General features: G+C 38.3%; 1 protein-coding gene across 2 annotated transcripts in view; it reads right to left on the minus strand.

The window, feature by feature from the left end:
• Positions 1-24,751, minus strand: part of b4galnt4a (beta-1,4-N-acetyl-galactosaminyl transferase 4a) — a 294,875-nt gene that overhangs the window by 196,594 nt on the left and 73,530 nt on the right. For both annotated transcript variants that reach the window (XM_041796610.1, XM_041796609.1), the window contains exon 2: positions 5,476-5,588. In XM_041796610.1, coding sequence (XP_041652544.1) covers positions 5,476-5,588 — 113 coding nt within the window. The remainder of the gene's footprint in view (positions 1-5,475; positions 5,589-24,751) is intronic.

Below are 24,751 nucleotides of genomic sequence, written 5' to 3' on the forward strand. Positions count from 1 at the left end.
GACATTCTGACATAGTTTAGTGACTTCAGGAGAATCCACACTGAACATTTGAGTTTGATTTCACAAGACTGACTCACCCCGAGAGCCGCTTTTCATTTGACTGCTAGGAGAAGCCTTAACACTATCAGGCGGGTTTAAACTTTAGAGGAAGGCCATTCAGAAAAAATAGAAGCTGCCGGATTCCCTTCATGACTCTTATCTCTTGGAGCACATTTCCTAAAGCCTCCACTTAAATCGATTTTGAAGACGACTGCATTTTTACCGAATGAGATACATCGTCTTCTTCTCTGGGATGTAACCCTCGGCTGGCTAACATCCACACAGCGATATGGAAACTATTTGGGTTTTAAATTTGAATGTGTGTGTGGGTCTTAAACTCCTGCAGCCACGGCTTGGGTGCGACAAAGTACAAACTGTATAAGATGAATTAAAACTATGTTTACGCCGCATAAATTCTGCCATGCTGACAGATTTGTCCATAAAACAGAAAACACTGCAAAAAGAGCTGAGAAGTTAAAGCCACCAACAGAGGTTGTGTTTATGCTGTCCTTTTGACTGACAGGGTCTTAAAAATTCTGCCAAATTGTGCGATTAACCTTCATTTTCAATTTTCTAATGATAGTGAGATACAGTCTATTGCCCTATACGCATGGCATTAGTTTACCTGGGGACCTCTGATAATTTGTGAATTACCCCCTGACATCAGAGTTTGGTGCTTGGCATTCGCACAGGATAAGCAAAGTCTGTAACGTGCTTGACATTTCTGCAGGAAAACATGAGGGTGCTGCATGACAGCTTCAATGAAATATAAAGTGAATTTATATTTCTGAATTCCATTAAAAAATGCAATTTCATATATGTCATATGTGTTGCAAGTGACGTCTCCTTCATGCATCCTACACATACTGTGAACCAGAGTTTACAACAGATTACAGGGGTCAAAGTGGTTATTTTTTTAAACATTTTTATAATCTCTAGCAAGCTGTCCTTGATTAATAAACACATGAACAAGCTCCCCTCACTCTCCTAGTATGCATCAAGGTTGTGTCTGTCCCAGGAAGAGAAAGAAAAAAAGCCGAGCACTGCTACATCCCTCCTGTTAATGTATTAGAGAATTAAGATATCCCATGTTAACAATAAACTTCTATTGTCATCATTTAAAATTTTTCTCAACAAACAATGAGTTTTAATTAAGGCTAGATCAGACTGCCAAGTTTAGCCAGACTAGACCCAATTGTCGCCACCCCTCAAACATCAGGAGTGACGAACACATTGTAGTGTAATACAGTCAACACTGTGTCAAAGATGCCCCACAACCCTCCTTTGACAAGACTGGCATGTCAGAATGTTTATTGTACCCTATCCTCTTTCTTGGCATGCTGACATGATGTCAGTGTGTATCTTGATACTAACCAAGAAGACAGCATTAAATCTCTTCATAGAAAACATCATAAAGGTTATCTCTATATCAAAATTTACCAGAATGACAATATTCAGTAAAGCTAGCATAGCTAACATACATGCTTACCTAGCTGGGCTAATTATCTTGCAAAACAGCGCAAGCATCACACACAGTGTCTTAGATGTAGCCATGATTAACCTCATTTACTGTGTGTTTCAAGCCATGTTATTTATCCACCTGTGATATTTTGCCCTCACTATAAATGTCACAGAGGCATAAAGCAGGGCTACAATTTAGAGATTGAGTGTCTTGACCAAAGACAAATCTACACGTACCTCCAACAACACAAGTGGAGGCTGAACAAAGCATTTGTCACTGCAGATCTCCACAGATAATTCAGTTTGGCTGGCATTAGGAATCTCTAACAGCTGTTCCAGGCTCGGCGCGTGGCAGCCATGTCTCAGCAGCATCAAAGCTCGAGTTTAGCCTGCATGCTCCCTGCATTTGACATGCCTGATGCGCACATCTTGGATGATCTAGAGAATAGAGGACTTGCCTATTTTTTCTGCAAGCTTTGCATGTGTGTCAGCCTAAACAGACAGGTAAATGGTAAATAGAGAGCTATATTTACTCTCTTTCAGCAGATATGAATGTTTGCAAGGTGTTTCTCGATAACCCTGATGAACGCAAAAAGTCAAAGCTGTTCTCTAAACTCCAAATAGTGCTTTCTGTTTCTATCTGTTTGGTTGATTATGTCAAATTATTCTTGTACTATACGTGTTCTTTTCAGATTAAAAGCCTGCTGTTGCATTTCGTTAGGAAACTCCCCTTGTTTGTACAGAATGCTTTTACAGTGACATTTTTCCCAGCTCAGTTAGGATACACAATGAATCAAGTCATTCTTAGAGGGGTTTACTGAGGTAAAACTGAAGAAAAACAGAGATGTGATCGCAGCGAGATGCAGCCACACATGTATCTGGTATTATAGCCATAAAGGTGCAGAAACAGTGCAGAAACCGAAGCTTTCAGGTGAAAGCTTCGGTAACGTTTTATTTTAGTGGCCCCTAATTACCTAGTAATTTTCTAATAGTAAGTGGCAATTATCTAATAATTTCTTAGGAGTAAGGCGGTAACTAGTGATAAGTTGGCATTTTACAGGTGATAGCTTTGTATTATGCAATAAGGTAGTATTGACCTAGGGTACATTAATTATTGAGTTCTAGGGTAATTTACCCTAACCTTAACCGAACCCTAACCCTGACCCCTAACCCCCCAAAAATCATTTGAAAGTTATTCAGAAAGGACTCACCTTAATTTAGTAGGCCAAAATAAAGAACTCACCTGGTAATTATCACGAAACTTATATTGAAAATTATCCTCATATTTCTAAGAAATTTCTTGCTACACTACCACCAAAATTACTAGGTAATTAGGACCCACTAAAATAAAGTGCTACCATTTCTTTTCAAACCAAAGAACAATCCTTTAATCAAATGCATTTCATTCATCTGTCTATATTTGCAATAATATCTAAAAGTAACACTTTCAGATAAGCAGCAAACATTTAATTAGTGGAGATCGTCTGCTTTGACAGCTTGATTTTCTAGCGCCTCAGGTATTTTCACAGGCGCCTGAGCCTGAGGCAATGTGCCATTTTAAGGCAGGCTGTCAGCGTGAGTGGCAAGTGCCGGTATGGAAACCTGGTGGGCTAGGGTTGAGGAAGGAGGGAGTGATACTAAATTGGCTGCCTGAAGGCCAAAAATGACTGAAGAGTCTGCAGAGTATTAAAGAGTCTTTTTTTACTTGACATAATCAGACGAAAACAGCGAGATACAATTTATCTAAGACTGTGATAAAGGATTACAGCTAAGGATTAGTGTTTCTGACTGCTCAATGTAATTTCTTTGACACAACGGGGGATAAATTCCTAGATAAGATGGTTTTGAATTAAAAGCTGTTGTGCTGAAGAGGCCGGACTGTAGAAATTAGTTAAATTTGTAGCAAACTCTTTGAACAGACATTTGGATGGGACATGCAGTCATTTGGACCGTTTATTGGAGGCTACAGGTAATCGTCATTTCAGCACACAGTTGGAGCTAATGTGCTCTGCAGGTCCTGCAGTGCTGAAATAACGCAGATCCAAAATTACTGTACTTAACCCTTAAATCCACCCACTGTCAGGAGAAATAAGACTTAAAGTGTCAGATTGTCCAAGTGGTTTAACTGTTGCTCACCGAAGAGCTAATATTTTGTGGCAAAGGTCCAGATGCTGTTTCGTGTTCTGCAGGAGGTTTTCATTCTGTCTAATATCACATCCCTCAGCAGGAAAAAATACCACAGAGTAAATGTCTGAGGAGGAGGTTTGATGATGCAATGTATTCAGATGTATTTTAATTAGGATTCAGTTCAGTGGGTGGGGTCACTAGGCTGCAGTTAGGAGGGTTTTAATATTTACAAAACAATCCTATCTGAACACAAAGGTTTGATGATTTGGATAATCATAAAATTGTTTGTATGGAGCTCCAAAAACTCGGGTTTACAGCTTTCTGACAAGCAGCTCCAATGGGCTGGCATGTCAGGTCAGCCACATGCCTTATAATGAATGACTGTTCATCAGAAAATCAAAACAGATGAGTCAATCTCCCCACACAACACAGTGTGGGCGGATTAAGACATAATCTATTCAAACCAAACTCGTTTTTTGAAGCAGGATATATCAGCGTCCACTACTGCAGTAAAACCACTACTTTTGAATGGGTGTGCATGTGACCCTTGACATCTGTAGCCAGCCTGAAGTGGACACTTGAGGAAAACTTCAGGTTTCCTCATCTGTACTTACAAAGAGCAAAGGAAACTGAATTGACACAATGCAAAATAAAAAATCTAATCACAAGCAAAAGAAACATTAGTAGGCAGAAAGATGTCCATTTTTCAAACACTGCTTTCTAATTATTGTTTTAAAGACTGTTTTTTTACGCTGTCAAATGCTTTTAGAGGCACTGATATCTACAGAGTTTTTAGTTTTATAGTTGAGCATGCCAGTTTAGGATGCACATAGTGAAATGTTTCATCAGCACTTAGGTTGCACTTGCTCTCAGCAATCAGTACAATGCTTCAGCACACTTGAGGACTAAAGTCAAGTTTGTTTGATCAGTGTGAGTACCCCTGTGCCGCTCTGAAGTATGGTACACTTCCTTGGCCCTGGCACGGATGGAAAGGGAGGGTTTCTGCACAAGCATGGGTGCTCAGTGTTTACAACTTATGATTGATATCATCCTCAACAATTATTCGAACAATGGCGGAGTGCTATGCTACTTGCACACTGTATGCCTAAATGCTCAAATATGATCTTCTCCTCAGATCTGATTTTTTTGGCTGTTCACACTGCAGTTGAATTCCAAAAGATCAGATATGTAACTGATTTAGTACCACATTTGAAATTGGCCTGAATCTGAATTAAAAAATGCTGACTCAATGTGACCTGTGCTGTTCACATTGTCAGAAAAAAAAAACCTGAAATGAGTCACATATCAGCAAAAAGTTAGACTTGGGTGACTTTTAACTGTGAATGTAGCCTTAGAGAGCTGCATCTCACCAAACAACTAAGAATATGCCACAAAGAGAGTTAAGACACTGTCATGTTGTATGTGTATTTCTCTATCATGCTGACTCTGAGACCACCTGTCATGTAAGAGAAGACCAGCAGGGGACCGGGTAAAATCAGTCATTTGCAGCACAGTATGGAGCAACTTGGCCGAGAGAGTGCCCTTAATACCTGCATGTTGTCACAGATTAGTTTCTGGTGTGCCGAAATAATTTACCGTGCGCAAATAAAGTCCATAAGTTTGTGTTACATCATGCCTTTTTTTTGCACTGATGAAATAACACATATAAATACCAATGTTTTTACTTTAAAATGTACAACTTGTCAGATTACTGATAAGCTCCTCCACACACATGGTCACAAACACACAGGCTTCTCAGATGGATTTAGGCATGCAGGGGACATGTGTTTAGGTCGGTGGCATTGCATTAAAATTCAGAAAAAAAACCCAAACAAATTAGACACTCACTGAAGCCTCGTCCTCCCTGCTGTCACTGGTGTCCTCACTCTTGTGCTGTCCGGCCGAGGAGCGAGCATCCCTCTTGCGGCTGGCGTCTGTCCCCTCCGTCTGTCTCTCTCCATCTGGGGCCAAGGTGAAAACATGGACGAAAGGTCAGAGAAGCCAGCCAGCAGACATTATCATAACCACCATCGCATTTATCATCCTCATCTCCATTTTAATCATCATCATTAATGGCATCATTGTCTCTGAGATCTCTATCATTATTATCATCATTATCATGGATAGCATAATTAGAGCTATGAATATCATCATGGTCAACGATGATACGGAGATATGAATCCCTATCAAGTAATCAAGTGCTTATAAAAGTTTCCACAGAAAAACAAGATAAAGTAGAAAAAAATGTAATTGGAAAAGAGAAAGGAGAAGAAGAAGAAGAGAGAATAATCCTAATGTGGCAAGCAGGATAGGGTGTAAAAAGAGATAAGGAAATGGAGAGACGTAAAGAATAGCTTTTCTTGCTCAAAAGTGGAGCTGTTAGGATGCTGTCATACCACAGATGGATTATGGGAGTTTTGCTGCACAATGATGACAGTTGCCTTGGCCTGGAGAGAGAGCAACCGGAATTTAAATCCACTCATTACGATGTGTTTGTGTGTGCCAGTGTGTGTTTTGTGCGCCTGCCACAGAGCATATGGTCAAAATTGCCACCTCTCTCTGCTGCCAGTGAAATGCACGCACACACAAACAGTCATGGACGATCGATTCAATACGGAGCAGCAACAGGATATTCTACACTTTATGAGAGCCTGGTTATTTGGAGTTACAAGGAGCGAACAGAGATTCACAAGGTTTCTTATGAGAGTTTCTACCTCTACGAGGAGTTCATATAAAAAGGGAATCCATACTCTATTCACTCCAATCTCTTTTTATTTGTGTTGCATGGCATTCATCCTATTTCCCGTTCACCAATGCACGGCAGCGTTGCTGCGGCTCAGATGGGCTGCCATAAAAAGTGGCGCCTGTGCCATTGACTCCCCCATAAAAAGCAAGAGGAGGGGGACTCTGCGGTGTCCCAAATGCATTACAGTGAAAGTGGTTCATTACTGTCTGCTGAGCATGGGTGGCTGTGGTGCACTGACGCGTACACACAGAAGGACCTGCATGTACACGCGCACGCAGGCAAGGGATGGATTGTGATTAAAAGATAGAATGGGGAGAACGGGCAGCTGTAAAGCATAATGAGGGCTAATGGTTTTCCAATATGTCCTCTTAACAATGAGTGTGAGTGGGCTAAATAAGACAGGGTAGGGGGGTTGTGTCTCTGAGTGTCAGATTGATGCGGTCAAGGACTAAAGGAAACACACAAAGTGAAGACAGAAGAAAACTGCTGGAATACAAAGTAGAGAACATAATTTATGAATAAAATTAGGTAAAAGAGAGATTCTTCTCTCTTGTACATATTGTTCTGCAGCTCCTGAAAGTCTCCTGCAAACATAATCTATGTCTGTGATTTGTTTTTCTCATTTGTTTGGATATCATCTTGCCTATCTTCCACCATTCCCACTGCAATTTCACTGATTCCAGACGACTGCAATAAAAATCTGCTTTGATGTGTAAAACGTCTACGCTGAATAAATGAATCAGAAGAGGAAATCACAGCGCTCAAAATGCACTGCCTTCTAAGCTGCATTTCTGACTCTTTTTGGTGAAGGTTTATATTGTGTGAGTAGTTTTGTTTTTTTTTCTCAAGCTTGTCCATTCAGGAGAAAGTGCACAGAAAAGGTCACAGCAACCCAAATAAAAAGGGGGGAAAACAAAAAAAAAACCCCGGCAGATTGAAGCTGGAGAACCTTTCAGTCAGTGCCATTTTCATTGTCCAGTGGGGCCACGTGAGCCACAAGAACCGTGCTGTGAAAAACTGCAGTCCAGCTCAGCATGGAGCGTCTAAGTACAGCCTGCGGGGCCCATCAGAGCTCCGGCAGATCAAAGAGCAAACACCAAAGAGTAGAAGTGCTCAACTTCGTCTCACTTCAAGCCTGACTTCACCATTGTTGAGCCGAAAATAGCAGGATGCTTCAACTTCATCATTTTTGATCTTAGTGCGCGACTTCATCGTCCTTTGTAAAAAAAAAAAAAAAAAATAGATGTAGATTCAAGCAGCATGTGTTTCCCTGTAAAACATCTCTTATGTTCCAGGATACATACATGCAACTGAATAACACAACACAGATACAGCAATATCCTGTTATACAACTTTTGTACAATACAGACATTCAGCAATGAAAAATGTATTCTAGAAAAATCTAGCTTTATCCACCTTTCTGAGAGCCACAAACAGCAGTGTAACAACCTGCCAACAGACTGAGAGCTTTGTAGAACAATAAATAAAAATGTGAGCCTTTTCATTGAGCTTATACTTTCACATTTAAATTAATTCTTCTAATTCAGCAACAGATTTGTAGGGTGGCTCCCTGGTGTAGTCTTTTTTTAAGTGCTTGAAATAACACAAAAGCACTTTTAGATTAAACAAGCTGTACCTTAGACCTTAAACTTTGTTGAATTTAATGAATGAGGAAGGAAAAAAATCATTTCAGCTGAGGCAGATCTGTTGGTTCTGCTAAAAACTCAGCAGAACTATTCTGCTGGGGCTTGGTATTGTTTGGGTTTTCTGATACTGGTGCTCAATCAATGCTTCTTTTCTGGTGCCTGTGCCCACAGTACATGAATTAATACTTCTGAGAGGATAAAAGTGTGTTAAAAGTCAGCAGCAGACTAAAAGCTCTTTGGGTTTAGTAAATGATTCACAGGAATATTTCTATAAGATGCCAGTCTAATACAGGATAAGAAAAGGAAACTTAACACGTAAATCGCTCAAATTCTTTAACTATTTTCCTGCCTATTCTTTGGGTGGCGGGGTACTGAAATGAAGTATCGATATCTGTGTTGTAATTCAGTCCGGTAGGTATCGCACCTGTTGGTACTGGTACCTTGCAGGTAAAGGATTACACTTCTCATCCCTATATTTAAAGCCTGACATCAGGCAGATAATAACTTTTTAGGCTAATATCTGCTGATACCATGTGGATAATATTATAAATCTTTTGATATGACTCAAGCATTGCACCTTCATGTCTCCTCATGGTGGCACCCTCACATGAATTAGTGACAGAAAGGGAAGCAACCAGGCTAAAACAGAAGATGAAAACTGGATAAAGGATGAGGAAGAGGACAGCAAGATAATCCCCTACTAGCTAAACAGTTCTTAAAAAATATCTGATGGCGATTATTTTGATTCATATTACAAATGCAAATTAAAAAGGAATGATCATTTTTATGTCATTCTCATTTTTAATTTAATGAAAACACAAAAAGGAGATTATGATTTTTTTCAAAGGGTTCCAGAAAAACTGGCACTTGAATGTTTGCATAATGTGTAGAGCAGAACATTTCTGCTCTAAAAATTTGAATTAAACAGAATTTTTTACACACATTTCAGCTCAAAGAATGGCTGCACTTTCTGCTGTTTTAAAATTGCAGTAGGCCATGTATAATGTTAACGTGAATGAATTGCCCGACCTTATTTAGTGTGAAGAATAATAAAGGATGAGGCATGATAAGAGGTCAAACTGACACCTATTGCAATGAATACATACTGCACTTTAAATGTGCATCTTAACGTTTCAGGGGCTTTGTATTCCTTAGATGATTAGATGTCATACAGCATTATTTGAGGGTTGTCTTTCAATAAAGTAGTTATCCCAAAATCACTGTATTGTAAAATTATTGTTGTCATGGCCTTGTATTGCCATACCAATCGTACCTTATTGTCTTGTTTCATATCATATCCTATCATGTTGTATCGTGGCGTAGTGTATCATAACATATCATATTGTATCATAACATTTATCATATCATATCGAATAGAATGACTTTATTGTACAAGTACAATGAAATTGAAACACAATCCTAGGAAACAATGTAAATAATGAAAAGACCAAAACTATAACATAAATATTCTAAAGGAAGTAGAAAAAAAACCTCATGCAAATAAGACATTCACATTCTGCACATATTGCACAGTTTCATCATACTGAACAACAACGTTCAATATGTAATAATGTCAATAATGTATTAGAATTGTATCATATTGTTCCTTGTTGCATCATAAAGCCTTGTCTCTTCTCATATTCTGTGGTATCATATCCTTAGTAAGCCTTTGAATCCTAACCCTATAAATCAGTGGTTCCGAACTGGTCTAGCCTATAGACCCATCACAGGTTCCATGTTGACAAATGATCAATCAAATTTCTGAAAAATCTGTCAATCAATCGGATTTATTCAATAAAAGACGGGGCTGTTTGGATCCCTGATAGACAACTGACAGGACAAAGAGACTGGAGATAATAAGACTCTAACATAAAGAGTAAAGAATAAAATTCCTGGAAAAGTACCATAGAAGATTTTTGAAATTTTCTGTAAAAAAAAAAAAAAAAAAAAAAAAAAAACTCTAAAACTTCCAGTGAGAAATTTCTGCAATATTACCAGAGAAGATTGCTGAAAGACCTTAGGAAATGTTCCAAAGGTCACTTCTTTCTTTTGAAATTTTCTTAAATTTAGAAGAAAATTTCAAAAGAAGAGTACCAAGTTTTTGAGAGATGCCTAAACAAAATTTCCATTGCATTTGGAATAATTCACAGAAAAAATTTCTAACTATTTCAGGGACACAATTCTGCAAAGCATTACTTTTATTCATTTTTTTAAAAGATTTATTTTTGGCCTTTTTGCCTATATTGGATAGGACAGTGGATAGAGTTGGAAACAGGAAAGAGAGTGGGGAGAGACATGCAGGAAATAATGCCACGGGCCGGATTTGAACCCGGGCCACCTGCATATGTGACATGCGTCTTAACCACTCGACTACCAGCACACCCCTGCAAAGCATTTTTTTCTGCTGTCAAAAACTTAAACAGTGGAATAAAAGCCCTTCAAAGACTACTAAACAAATCTGTGAGAACACCTCCGCGACCCACATTTGGTTCCCAATCCACCCGTTGAGAACCAATGATATTAATAACCTGAGATATGACTCTTTTATTGGCATAAACAATTGGCCCAGTAGAAAATGAAAAGGAAACTCATTTCCTCATGCTTTGTGCTTCATCCTTTACTTTTATTGCTGTTTATTTTTGAAATATGTCAGAGTAAACACTGAGTGAGTCACTGCATGAGTCAAGCAGCAGCATATCTCCCCTGAACCATTTATCTGAGGCTATAATGAGCCAGCAAGGCACCAGGGAGCGAGGTGAGCCCACCCTGTGCCTCGCCTCATTTATGTAAGTGTTCACCTTAAACATTAATGAGCACACAGAACATTAAATCCTCATATCAGACCGAGTTTAGAAATTACATGTGAGGCAGCTTCAGTTTAAACCAACCATCACTAAACCTTCTTGTGAAAGCAAGGAAGCAAGGGTTAAATAAGCTCCTGCTTCTGAATAATATGGGTCCTTTTTGTTACGCTTATGTAGACCTCAACCTTTACCCTTGCACTATCAGCTGATAGAAAAGCATTGAAATTTTCTATGAAAAGACTGACAAAGCAGATAAGATAGTGAAACCTACAGCAAAGCCTATCTGTCCTTGCTCTAAAACTCTAAATAATAAGGCAAATCTTAAACCAAGAGTTTAAGAGAGAAAAAAGATCACAGATGGAAGCTGCCTTTCCTCCAACGGAAGAATTCAACAAACTTTAGGAAGCAAACTTCAACAAAAAAAAAAGCCCCTTTCAAATAATTTAATATTTTCTTTAAGAGCCTCAAGCTTTGTCTTTTGAAGTCGGAGGAGAATAATCTTGACTGAACCGTTTTCTCGAGAAAATACGAGTTTTAAAGGACTGAAAGTACAGAATGTGTCTCAGCACTCTCACAAAGCCTTACAGGAAGTGTGCATGCAGATAGCTCTCTGCAGCTATCTATATTGTTAAAGTTAAAATTAAATCATTAGCGCTGCATTCACAAAGTTTCTTTTTACAGATAAATGTTTTAAAAAGCTTTCATTGCTAAAACAGTCTTGTCATAAATTCTTCAACAGTCTCAAAAGAAGAAGATAATGAGAGCGGCAAAGCACTGTGAGTCTGTTTCTGTGTTTTCATCTGTTTTCAGATAGTCTGCTAATATATAGCTGAGGTTTTTCAGAGGGATACACTAAGACATATACACATACATAGAACAGACACAAAATATACACAGAAACACAGCAGAGGCACACAAAATAGACAACAAAAACTACTAATGATAAATAAATAAATAAATAAATAAATAAATAAATAAATAAAACATCTAATGTAGCTCCTGGATAGCAATTATGTTCAACAATATGCTGTCATCTAAGTACAGTATTTCATGTTCTCAAATGTCCAGATATCTTTGTTGAGGACTTTCAAGAAATGTAATAAATTTTCCCCAAATTTTAAAGAAATTCTCTATTTTCCCTTTAGGGGCCTAAGTCAGTTTCTCCATGGCTAAACAACTAGATAGGCTTTTAAACCAGTGTCTGACTGTAGGCATATTGGTGTTTGTCCAGGCTTTTGCAATGCAATGATTAGCCTGAAGTGAGCATAGAGAAACTTATGTTTTATTTGTGTCTAAAATTCTTAGTTCAGGTGGGAAGAGTCCAAGAATGAATGTCTGAGGGAAAACAGGGAGCCTAACAGAGATGATGTCTGATGTGGTTTGGATAATTTTCCCCAAAATGTTTTTAAACCTAAAAAATGTCTCGCTTTAAACCTCTTGCCACTTGCAAGATGCACAGTGTATGAGTTTACTAACTAAGCTAAAGTATTTACTTTTTTGTCATCAGTAATGTAACGTGTTCATTTCGTTACTCAAGCAATGCATTATTTAGTTACTCTTTCAGAAAAGCAAATTGTTACTGAAAAAAAATCTGTACTTTCTGGTCTCATTTGTGGCAACAAAGGAAGAAAATCCTTCACATCTGCACTGTTTCTGTTTCTCTCTCACAATGATGAGCATGGAATATTTGATTAAGTTAGGGGTTGATTTTTGGCTATGAAAAGTAATCTACAGCAGTCATTTTTGCAATACAATGTAGTGATGTAAAGACTTACTTTTTAATGAAAGTAACCCTGTAACAACACGTTACTTTTAAAAGTACTTTAAAGCAACAGTATGTCCAAACTGCACAAGCTACATGTGACTGTAAGAGAGAGAAAATCACTGATTTCTGTCGCAGAATCCTGACGGCCCATGACAGCATGATAGAGCATGATGCAGCATTTTTCTCCCATCGCCCTGTTCAAATTTTTCCCATCCTGTTTCAAGAGAAGAGGACAATAGTAAGGCACCTGGAGTATCAGACAGAAAGATATTCTTTCACCCCTCGCTCAACAGAGCTAGTATGTTGTACAAAGTAGAGCATTGTGCAGTAATTATATCCATTTCCGTGTTTAAATGTTTTGCTCTGACTTTTGTCAACATGGAGGCAAAACTGTTCAGCCCACAGCTGTCAAAGGCTTGTCAGTTCAAGCACCATATTTCTGTTTCTTTGTGTTCAAAATAAAAGCGCTAGATGTCAAATTTTTACAAGGAAAAACTGATATTCAAAGGACAGAGGCAATGTTTGTCTCAATGCATGCAGTAGGGATATGGTGTAGCATTAAACAACAGAGATGCATTGAAGGAATGGCACAACTGACATGCAGCGTGCAGCAAGTCAGGAGTAAGTTCCAGCCCCTGGACCGTAGCGGGACTTCCTCCCGCCTTGGCGTGTGCTCTAATGAAGTAATGAAAAGCAGAATGGCAGGTTAATGGAAGCCAATCGACTACGAGCGCCGCCACCAGCAGGGCACCAGGCAGAATACTAATCACTTAGGAGTCTCCTCTCTTATGTTCTGCCTAATCAGTTCACGTCCTCCGGTCCTAAAACTGCAGCAGTGTGCATTCACTGTGCTGATAAGATGGCAAAACTTCTGTAACCTCCAGAGGACAGAGGCTTCAGCTGTTTTTTTGGTGTTTAGTAGATTAAGTCAATGACAGAGAATATTAACAATAAAGTTTTATCCAAGGTTGATGTGTAATCTGCTGATAGAGACAAGGATTGGGGGGAAACTTTCTCCTGCTTCCTCTACTTTTGAGAAATGAGTTCACCTTGCCTTGGCTGCCCTTTTAAACTAATGATATTCTAAACTGTATAGCTTTCAGCCAAGTGTGGCTGTCACATCTCTCATCTCTGCTGTATGTGAGCCAATTTAAATGTATGCATGTGTATTTTAGTGTGTGCGCACATGCTTAGAATATATGCATTTCTGTGTGTGAGTCTTGTTTTATCTTTGGACAGGAATGACAACCACCACGGTTTCAGTGCAAGGCAGAGCTGTATGTGAAGTGATAGACAGCATGTTGACACAGCAGAATGCTAATCACCGAATCAAAGACAAGAGTGCAGCTGGAGCGAAGGGCAAGAAGAGAAAAGTGGAAAACAAAGGTGGTTAAGTGAATAAGAGGAGTTTAGTTTTGAATATACTGATGGCAGTAACACTTTACATAATATTAGTATGCTCCCAGGATTTGTTCCGTGTAATGGCCCTTCTGGTAAAAGCAAACAGATGAAGCAGAAAACAGTAGTTATAGAAAAACACCACAACCTATTAGCCAGTGTGATCCCGAGAGTCCCCCAATGGTCTTCACACTGAACATGTTATGATAACGCAGGACTAATAATAAAATACAAGCATGGACTGAATGTGTATGTGTCACTGTCACAGACACATTAACATGAAACCAATTCAATGACATTCAATGACCTTCCTGCTGATCTGGCATCAGATCACTATATTTATGAAATTAAATTTTTGTTACACACACCTGCCCGGGTGTTTCATTGTGACAGTGAATTTTGATGATGAGTTTTTATTGGTAGATAAATCTTTGTTCTTCTGTAGTCCACTTGAAACTTCACTGGCTTTATTAATCCTGATAACAGCAGAAACTCTATGTGTCTGACAGTACAAGTGAGTAATGGGTTAAAATAATACTGCAAACAATAAAATAAAAACAGTTTTCAATTAACAATATTTGATCTGTCAAAATCCCTCTGATTGTGAATATATAGTCTAATGTCACTTAGACATTGTTATCTCTCACTCACTCAGTATCTGACTCTAGTGTCATTCTGAACTGATGTCCAGCTCGCTGAATTTTATATCATATCACTGGGCTTGAATGTATTGATTATGTCACCAAATCAATCACTCTGGTGGGCACGGTTGTAACCCCAGGAATAAAACAAACTGTGGATACCTTGATTGAACTAATTAAAATGTTTAATGTTCAGGTCTGTTTGTGCTATGTTTAATGTTTGCATCCTGGCTAATCTTTAGCTCTGCCATCTCAACAGGTGAGATTTATGTGCTGCCGTTGTACTTTGTCCCTTTTCTTAAAAACATACAGATAGGCAGACATTTTAAAGTTATTTTTCCTTTATATTAGGCCTCATAACTTGATTGTTGTGACTAAGGACGTTTAGGCATTGATCAGTAGGTCAAATCCAGCGACCTAGCGTACTAATGGTTAACGTTACTCTTGTAATGTTAAAGGGTCATGGCAAGTAACACAAGATTAGAGACGCTGAGCCAAAACAAGGAGAAAGAAGCTATGAAAACAAACAGCAGAGCCTCAGTGAACCGACCTCTAACTTTAAAATTGGTGCATGGACTGATTCATGTTACATTTTTACTGATCCAGGGCTCCATGGATCGATGCACTCGAGCCTTTGACATTTAGATCGGCTCAGTGATCCATCTTTACACCACTACGCTGCAATTATTACAAGAAAAATTTTACACATATTGAGTTCCATCTTCACACCTCACAAAAAGAGATTTTTTTTCCACAGTTGAACTGATTTAGCTGGTGTGGAGGTGATCAATATCACAAATTACTCAGTTCTGCAGGCGTCTAGCTTTGTCTAGTCAGACAAGGGGAGAGTCCTGCCCCCATTTGAGTGCCAGTTTCCATTCCTCCATCTTTTGTTGTTATTAAATCCACATTTAAAAAGCCAAACTGGTACCAAATGAAGAGCTGTTTGGGAATCAAACAACCAATCTTGGTCTCCTTAAAGAGACAGATTTCTCATCACAAGAGTAAGACTGGATGGACATCCACTGAAGAAACATGGGCAAGATCAGAGTTTAATTTACTAAACCATGGCATAACTGTATGACACTGAATTTCATTGTGGAAATGGACCATACACGAAAGCTGTGTGTAACATCCAGGCTCTAGATGGAGGCTGCTAGAATTGTGCATGCTGTTCTTTGATTCTTTTAGAAACTTTTTGTGTGTGAATATTTCACTACTTCAAGACACAAAAGTAGCTTAAGAATTGAGAATGTTTTCATTTTTGCACTGTGTAGTAAACAGCTGCAAACATGGTCTTTCTGGTTGTGTTTCACTATGCAGAAATCACTACTTGCCCCCCATTGGGATTTCTCTGCTGCATGATGTCATCTACAAAGAAACTAATTGTATTGTGGTTTTGTGTAAGACTTTCCCCAGACAGAATCACACAAAAAAGTTGTGTAAAAAACATACTCTTTCAAAGTGGTGGTTTTTCTCCCAATATGGACCAAGTTGGGAAGTATGAGGCAGATCTAAAGTCTTTTCAATCAATATATTTATGAGAGTGGGAACAGTGCATGAATTAATGACAGCACAGACTGAAGAAAACCTCAAAAACATTTGGGTGTTAAAAAGGTCACTATTTTTGGTTTCAACTAAACCGTGATCCAAAATCATCCCAAAACTGCTTTATTGGACTGATTCCCAGAGACTGAACAGGGGAGTGAAGCACTCCGAAGGTCAATAACCTTTCTATAAAATAATTTGAATTTTAAAGAAGCTAGTTCCTGGCCGGAGGTAGCTGAAGGACAAGAGGTTACTGAGCAGCAACAAAGCTTTCATAGACTCTGGCATTCAAATGAAGCTCAACAACATGCGGTATCATGGGGCCTCATTTGTGCAGAAAATACACCCACACAGTAACCACTCTCCTCTGTCTTTGACACAAGGCAGGTCTGATGGATGGCTTCATCCTGCTTACCTTCAATCCTCTCTCCTGTCAGCCTTACACAACAAAAGTCCAGATTTTTTAAACTAGAGTATGTTCGCTGCATGACTGTGACCTCTTCATATCTTCTTTTCTTTAGATGAAAGAGTGTGACCCTGTGTGCACTTCTGTTGTTGCTGCTTCAAGGTTTGCTCCACTGAATTCAGACAAGCTTTTCTACTAAGTATAGTTGTTCTGAGGTGTAGCATACTTATCGCCTTCCTGTTAGACATGTGCCCCCGACCTTCCACACTTTCCAAGGTGTTTCTGCCTGCTAAAGTGCAGTTGGCTGTTAATTTTCTTTTTCTTAGCCTCACTGACATCTCAAGAGGCAGCCTGTTTTTGAGATGCTGGAACATCAACAACCTCTGGCACTGCAGTAACTGTGCTTCACTCAGAGGTGCTTAGCTTATCTGCCACGCTTTCTTTAACTAATGGTAAAAAAAAAACAAATTAACCTGACCTTGTCCCTGTAAAAGACTGTTTTTGGCTGATTGCATTAGCACACCAGTGATAGCACATCAACAGTTTTACTTAAGTGGAAGTACAGACCCAGAAACAGCTACATTCAGGAAAATGGCTGATTAACAGGCTTCTGTTTTGAAGTGAACAAGAAAAGGTTTAAGCTACAGCTGAGGAAGACTGTACTAAGTGTAACTCCTAAGAAGAAGAGGAAACTGAGGTTTCCAGATACTAATTCAGATGCCAGAGTTTTGGGTATCTGCCAATACCGAGTACCGACCCAATGTCAGAGCAAACTTTCTGAACTTAAAGTGCTGCGGGAAACTGGCTCATTGTTTTAGCCCTGCAGTGAACTCAGAAGATAACTCAACAAATACAGTCCTAATGTAAAGCATTTCTGTGACACATTTCTTTTTCCTGCTACTGTGATTTTTACTGATAAATATTAAATGAACAGTGACACAAAGGGCCACATCACAGGATCTCTATCAGTCTTTCTCTCCATTATGCTCTATTCAGGCCCTCTACATAATGATCTGCAGGTTTAAGCATGTGCAATTAGACACAGCATGACATGATGACAGAACAGCCTGCCATTGGTTAATAGCCCCTAACATAGCATTCTGGGAAAAAAAATCAGGCCATTAGGACTGTGGAAAAGTACATAAAAACAATGCCAGCAAGAATGCAAGCTGTTATCAAGGCCAAAGGAGGACATACAAAATATGACGTTTTTTGGTTATTATGTGTGAAAAAGGACTATTTAGTTGTTTCAGTTTGTTATTTGCCAAATAAATAACAATAACATTTTTAGTTTTAAACAATTTTTTAAAAGCTTTCTAAAATATTTATGTTTTCTCGTTTTTATGACAGGTGGTCTAATAAATTTATTAAGCACTGTATGTAACTAAGTTAGCTTTAGCTACGTTTGCAAAAGCTCATGTTGCTAAATCTTACTTAAGTACATTTGCTTATGTAGTCAAATTAATTAAGTAACAAGCAGATTTACCTTTGTTTTAGCTAAAGCCAACAAAGCAAAAGCAAGCCATCATTCACATAACTAATTTTAAAATAGGTTTTTACGTAATTTCATCCTGGATTAGATCGCTGATCTTTTTCAGCTTTATTAATGAAATATTTCTTAGTATGTAATGTTAGAAATGTAGTTCTTCCATGAATCTTACGGCCACACTTTGTTTATGATTAAAGTTGAATTTTAATCTAAAGCTGGAAATGCATTGTATTGGCAAATTACGGCATTTCCTTTCGTAGATATACAGCATCTCAGATGAATGATCTGTGACTCTAGCCGTTAGAGATCTACGCTCTGCAGCCAGACCTATCTAAAAAATCCTCCAAAATGGATCACTGTTTTGACAATGTGGAAATATACTCCTATGATAAGGTAATTTATCAATTGTTTTAATCGCCAAAAATGGCAGAAAAACCTCCTTCACACTGTCTTAATTGCACAAATACACTGGCAACATTTAGTGCCAAACTGTTGCTATGTATTTGCTCAGCTTTGACACTCTCCTTATGGTACATCTATTAAATCTATTAACATCTATCATTTTTAAAACTCTGCATCAAAAGTGTCAAAAAATGTAAAAAAACAACAACCTTATAAACAATGCAGACACAGGAAATAAGTTGTAGGAGACAGAAGAGTTTAAGGCAGATTGGGTGAGCACAAAAACAGCACAATCTGTGTAAATTATTGACACCGAGAGTACACTACAACTCCATCTCGCTGACGTAGGCTGCTCTCCCCTAGAGCTCGCACCAGCGTGATGGTGGGAGAACTTTGAATACATCCTTCTTCCTTTTGTTAGTGGAGCGAGATTAAAATTGCATGGGATGGTGAAAAAAGAGGCTTTTAGGAACACAAGAGTGAGTGAAAGACAGAAAGATTAAGTGAGAGGGGGGTGTGAGGGTAAGGTTTAAATTGGGGAGATACTGTCACCGGCAGAGGCTGAAAGAGGAAGTTGAGAGGCACGAAAGGACCAGAGAGAAAAAAGAGACGACCATTTCTCTTCTGCTCACACGTTCACACTAACTCAGCTATTGGCTGATTGATTCAGCCACTCGCTCATTTCCTCACAGTTCTGTTCGACTTCTCTTAGGGATGCATTTTCAATGTACTCCAAGTTTTTACAAGTGCAGAGCTTAAAAAAAGTTTTACAAGACCCTGCATTCAGCCACGACTTTACAAGACATGGCTGACCCAAGGCAATGGAGGATGTAAAGCTGATGAGCCGGTATAGCCTCTTAATGATACTTCTCACCCTAACAGCCAAGTATTTGCACACACGCCCACGCAGGGTAGCATGGCAGGGGGCAGCGCAAGTTTAGCAGACTTCACCGGGGCTCGGCTGGCCAAATGGAGCTAGCTAATTATAGCAAATAAACTGCACTGATCTGTGCCATTAGCCAGTCAGTAATGAGGCAGAGTGGTGGGCTGCTGTGCCACTGATGAATAGGCCTGGCTCTGAGTACTGCACTCCCTGAGCCCTTTAAGTCGAGCCTTGTGAGGAGAGCAAGAGTGCATTAAGACGGGAAGCATAACAAGGCTTCACAGATGAGATAAATAGACAAAGAGACAGAGACGAGAAAGAGGGGATGGTGGGTAGTTGATGGGAGAAGAGATAGAAAGAGGATGTAGTTAGAGACTCTTGTAGGCCTCTGGCTGTGCAGGGGCAGAGAGAGAAAGAGATTGCAGTGATGCTTAATGTGCTGTAATATGGGTCAGGGGCAGAAAGGTCCCACTCTTTCACTCTTTTCCACTGTCTCCTCTGAGCTCCTGTAATGTTTTGCACTCCACTAATAGCTCACTAAAGCCACCACTTAGGAAATTTCCAATAACAAAAAACAAAATAAGAAATGCCTTAGATGGAGGCAAACATAAAATCAAAGCCCCCGAGGCCCAGCGCACTTAAAGATTAATAGAACGCCTGAAAGAAAATGCAATGACCCTATTGCTTTGCAGTGCTTTGCTACAAATACACACAAGCACCTATTCATGCTGACATGCTGATACTCAGAGGGCACTGATTGGAACATAAAAGTATCAAAGAAACATTTGCATATGAGAGCAGATAGTTTTGGTTACTTAAAATGCTTTAGATCGATGTGGGATCTGCTGCTTTCAGAATGAAAGTAAAGCTCTTACTTCAGTTCTGTTAATGGAGTAAAAACAATTGTTAATATTCATTCCATGCATATTTATTAGTAAGGTGATCAAATGTAGCTTCATACTGAACAGCCAAATTTGATTCATGTGAAAAATCACAAACTCCTCAATCAGGTTAGACACGAGTATTTCACCTTCAACACTTAAGTCTATCAGAGTTCCCAACACAAAAGCATGGCGTTTGAAATCACATCAGTTATTTTAGGAATATCCACTGTATGGACAAAAGTATTTGGCCACACCTGCTAATGTTGAATTCAGGTGTTTACATCAGACTTGTTGCCACAGTTGTGTAAAGTCAAGCACTTAGCCATGCAGTCTCCATTTGTGATATCAAATGGATCGTTCTGAAGAGCTCACTCACTTCAAGTGTGGCACTGTCATAGATACCACCATTGTAATAAGATGGTTTTGGGAAATGCCATCCCTGCAGGTTATTCCACAGTCAACTGCAAGTGATATTAAGTAAAGGTGTAAGTATTTAGGAACAACAGAATCTCAGCCACATAAAACCCCTGTTCATTCAGCAACACTCTCATCATACATTTAACCATTTGATTGCAGAAAGGATATACAGATTTACTTGGCGGGAAGGCTTTGATCATAAGATGCTCCCTGGGTTAGTCAAGCAGCATGTTTTAACTTTTCAGGGAGCACATGGCTAGAAACATACACTCAGCATACACTGAATACATTCATATCAATGCATACTGAATACAATAAAATTTGTTCAAAAGCAATTAATCCATAGTAGCTTTAATCTGAATGAGGGTGCAACAAGCTTTTATGCTATAAAAAAGGAGGCTGGGGTGGATAACCAGCAACAGCATGGTGCATCAGCATTAATGCAAGCAGGGATTAGTGAGAAGTATATCACATTCTAATTAGGGCTGGGCAATTAATCGCAAATTAGATTGAATTGCAATATGTCCTCCTAGAATTTTACAAACCGCAAAAGTTGCAATATTTCTTCAATTTGAAATGTGTCAAAATACCAGTTTAGTATTCGTTGCAGCAGCAGATATTTTATGTACATTATGGAAATGTTCAAGTTTTTTTTTTTTTATTAAAATTTTTGTTTTACTAAATGTATGTTTTTCTTATTTAAAATAAGATGACATAAAAAGGATCATCCCTTCAATTGATATCAAATTTGCAATATGACCAAAAAAAAAAAAAAAAAAAATCGCAATTAGATATTTGTTTTAAATTTTTTTGTCCTGGTATATATGTTATAATATTATAATGGTTTTTTTGCATGTTTTTATTGAAAAAAACATATAAGATCAAATACTTTTATATAGTGTGTCTTTCAACTACTTAAAGGCTGTGAAGAGACACAAATGCTTACCATGAATCTGCTTTTTCATTGTTTTTCAACAGATGACCTTTACAAATAACTGCATTTGAAAGGTGAACATTCAGGTATCCTGAAAAACAAGCTAAAAACTTTCAAACAAGCGTGAAGCAGCTCTGCTCACTGACCTCCTGAAAAACAGCAGTTCACATGTCATGCAATATACATTTTGAATCCAACTGCATTTTGTTTTACATAAATGATTAAGGTGGGCCATAAAATGTGTTCTACAAATCAGTCACTCTTTTTTGTTTTTTTGTTTCAGATCTGAAAGAAAGATGCAAAAGGAAAGACAGACGTCTTTAAAAGATTCAGACAGAAGTGCAGACAAAAATCGTTTCTAAAATTTTTAAAGATGAGACCAAAATGTTTTTTCTTTAGTTCTTAAAGACATGTTGAAAAGAAAAGACAGCTGTGATTAAAAAAAGATGTGGCAAAAAAAGTTTTGTTTTGATTTTAGAAGATCTGTTAAAAATGGATATGGTTTAAAAAAATGAAGGAAAAAATGTCCAAAAATCTAACAAAAGTTTATAGATAAGACGAACATATTCAAAAGTAAAATAGTATAAAAACCTGTCTCCTTGAGTCCCTATGTTAATGGTGATGGGTATGGTAGCAGACATACCGAGGTGGCTCACTCTCCCGCTCTGAAACTCCAGTCCTTGGGGTTTGATCTTGCCCCTTGTACAGGCTACAGTCCTTCAAACCAGGTTCAAGTCTTCAGCCATGCCATCCCCACTCTCTCTCCCAATGTCTGACTCTATGACCTTGCAAAGCAGATGGACTTGCCAGATTCCATGTCTGTTATCGGGCAAATGTTGAGTCTAAAATGTTTGTGCCAGACCTAAAAAAAAAAATCTGGTCCATTCAGCATCATTGAATGAGGGCTTTAGCTGATAGCAATGGCTGCAACCAGTGTAGCAGCAATAGTACAGTATAGCCACAGTTTTATCAGAACTTGACCACATTTCATTATGAACTAAAGAGCAAAGAACAACACTGAAAGCTTGAGGCATGAGTTGTATTTAAGTCACAAGCAAGTTCCTCTAGTCATAACATACAAAGCACAAGCCTGAATAACAGGTTAGTACTGGAGCTGTGCATGTTGACTACCTCATTTTGTCTTGTTGCTCTGTTTGGCCGGTAATGAACGTGACAGAAGGTTTGTCCAATCACCTTCCAAGAGTTTTCTTGTAAAGTGCAGCCCTTCCCAAACACTTTTAATGGGAGGTTTCCCAGATGAATGTGAAATATATCCATGCAGTGGATTTATGAAACAGTCTATCTGGTGTGTCAGGTTATTTATGGAGATGGGCCTGATCCAATCCAATATCAGTATCAGGTCCGATATTTTAAGTTATTTCTGTATCAGAGATCAGACTGATGGCACCGATCCATTCCGTTCCAATGTGCCACTGGGACACTCATTATCACATTTAACCACATTTAACACTAAAGATCAGCCAGATAACAACCTAAAAGTCTACCATTTGTATCAGTGTGGTTAATGTGAAGCACAGTAAATTAAGCAGTAGGTGTGTCCTTTCTCTTTAAGTTTAATGCCTGTAATAATGCAACACACAATCGTACTCTGTTGGCCTGACTGTGGCTTCAATACAAGCTGCAGCAACTCGTATTACAACTTCAACAACTGTTTAAATTTGTGTTTTAACTCATGATTCCCCTGTTGGTTCAAGGAAGTAGGCTTAAGCAAGGTCAGAGAAGCTGCCTTAAAGAGTGACAGCAAGGCTGACTGTAAACACACTGCTAAAGCTAGGCTAAATTGATGATAAATGTGGTTCTTCCGACTGATCTTTAACAATAAAAGTCATTAGTTGTTATTTTCCTCAAGTGTTCTTATTGTAAACACCCAAATCCCGAAGTGTAGTGCTTTCAGTAGCAGTTCAAATTTTAATGTTAATTTTTAGTTTTAAATCTTCACATCATTCTGCTGCAATAGCCCCCACATTTATCCTGTTTGGTTGATTTTTTTTAACTTGTTTGAAGAGGTTTGTAAAAATTTGCTGATACATATTTCTACATAATTACTTCTTTTACAAGAATACACTTATCTTATTCAGTTTGCTACAGTAGCTCTGTGTCGCTTAGTTGTCTACAGTTGTTGCTGCTGTTTTACAGTGCAATATAGAAATCGTCGCATTTGTTGCTACTACCTTTTTCTATGTGAAGCCAGTACAAAGTTTAAATACATTTCTTGGGAATTATATTAAGTTTTATGCATTTTAACATATTTTTTGGCCTTTGAAAAAGAAATACAGTTTTAAGTTTGCAAGACACTTGTGTAACCTTCAGCAGCACCAATAAGAACATTAATTACAATTAAAAAACAAAAAACTAATTTCATATCAGGTATGAGCACGGATGTATCAGATTCAGAATGTGACCGGAAATAAAGTTGACCATCTCTAATTATTTACACTATCCACAGTCAGTATTTAACTGGACAATTTTCCATCAATTTTTAAAGTTAAAATAATACAAACAGGCAGATAACATATTTAAATATTCTAATATGTTTACTGCAGATAAAGAAATAAAATAAGAAAATAAATGTTATTCATGTGTGTTTGTGTACACAAAAACTTCATGCCAACACTATATTGGTCAATGCCTGAGATGGTTTAATCCAGTCGATAATATCTGAAATTGCCTCTTGAGCAATTCTTACCTCTAAAGATAGTTCAGATAGTAAACAATGCAGATGGCTGACAGATCCAGCAAGTGTCCTTCTCTACAAACTTTCTCATAAATCTTCTGTGTACCTGAAGTTATTCAGAGTCCAATATTAACAGACTAACAACTCCTTGGAAAAAAATATTTAGTCTGTAGATGGTGAGCAATGTGTTTTATATTTAAAGACATAACTTCACACTTTAGGTTCATGAAATGTGAATGAACATGTGGTTTGATGTTAAACACTGGCTGTTCTTCAGCTATAGTAATTCCATCTTGTGAGGGATGGATAACTTTAACAGCTGTTAGTAGCTCAGGTCACATCATGAAAAAGCCGATATATATTTTTCTATCTCCTGCCTCGTTGGTATTTTGGCCGTAGGCTTCAGAGCAAAACAGTGTGATCCCTGTGCGACCTGCCAGCCTGCTCGCCCTGCTCACCTCTAAAT

This window comes from Cheilinus undulatus, linkage group 9 (genome assembly GCF_018320785.1).
Source record: "Cheilinus undulatus linkage group 9, ASM1832078v1, whole genome shotgun sequence".
NCBI classification, from domain to species: Eukaryota; Metazoa; Chordata; class Actinopteri; order Labriformes; family Labridae; genus Cheilinus; species Cheilinus undulatus.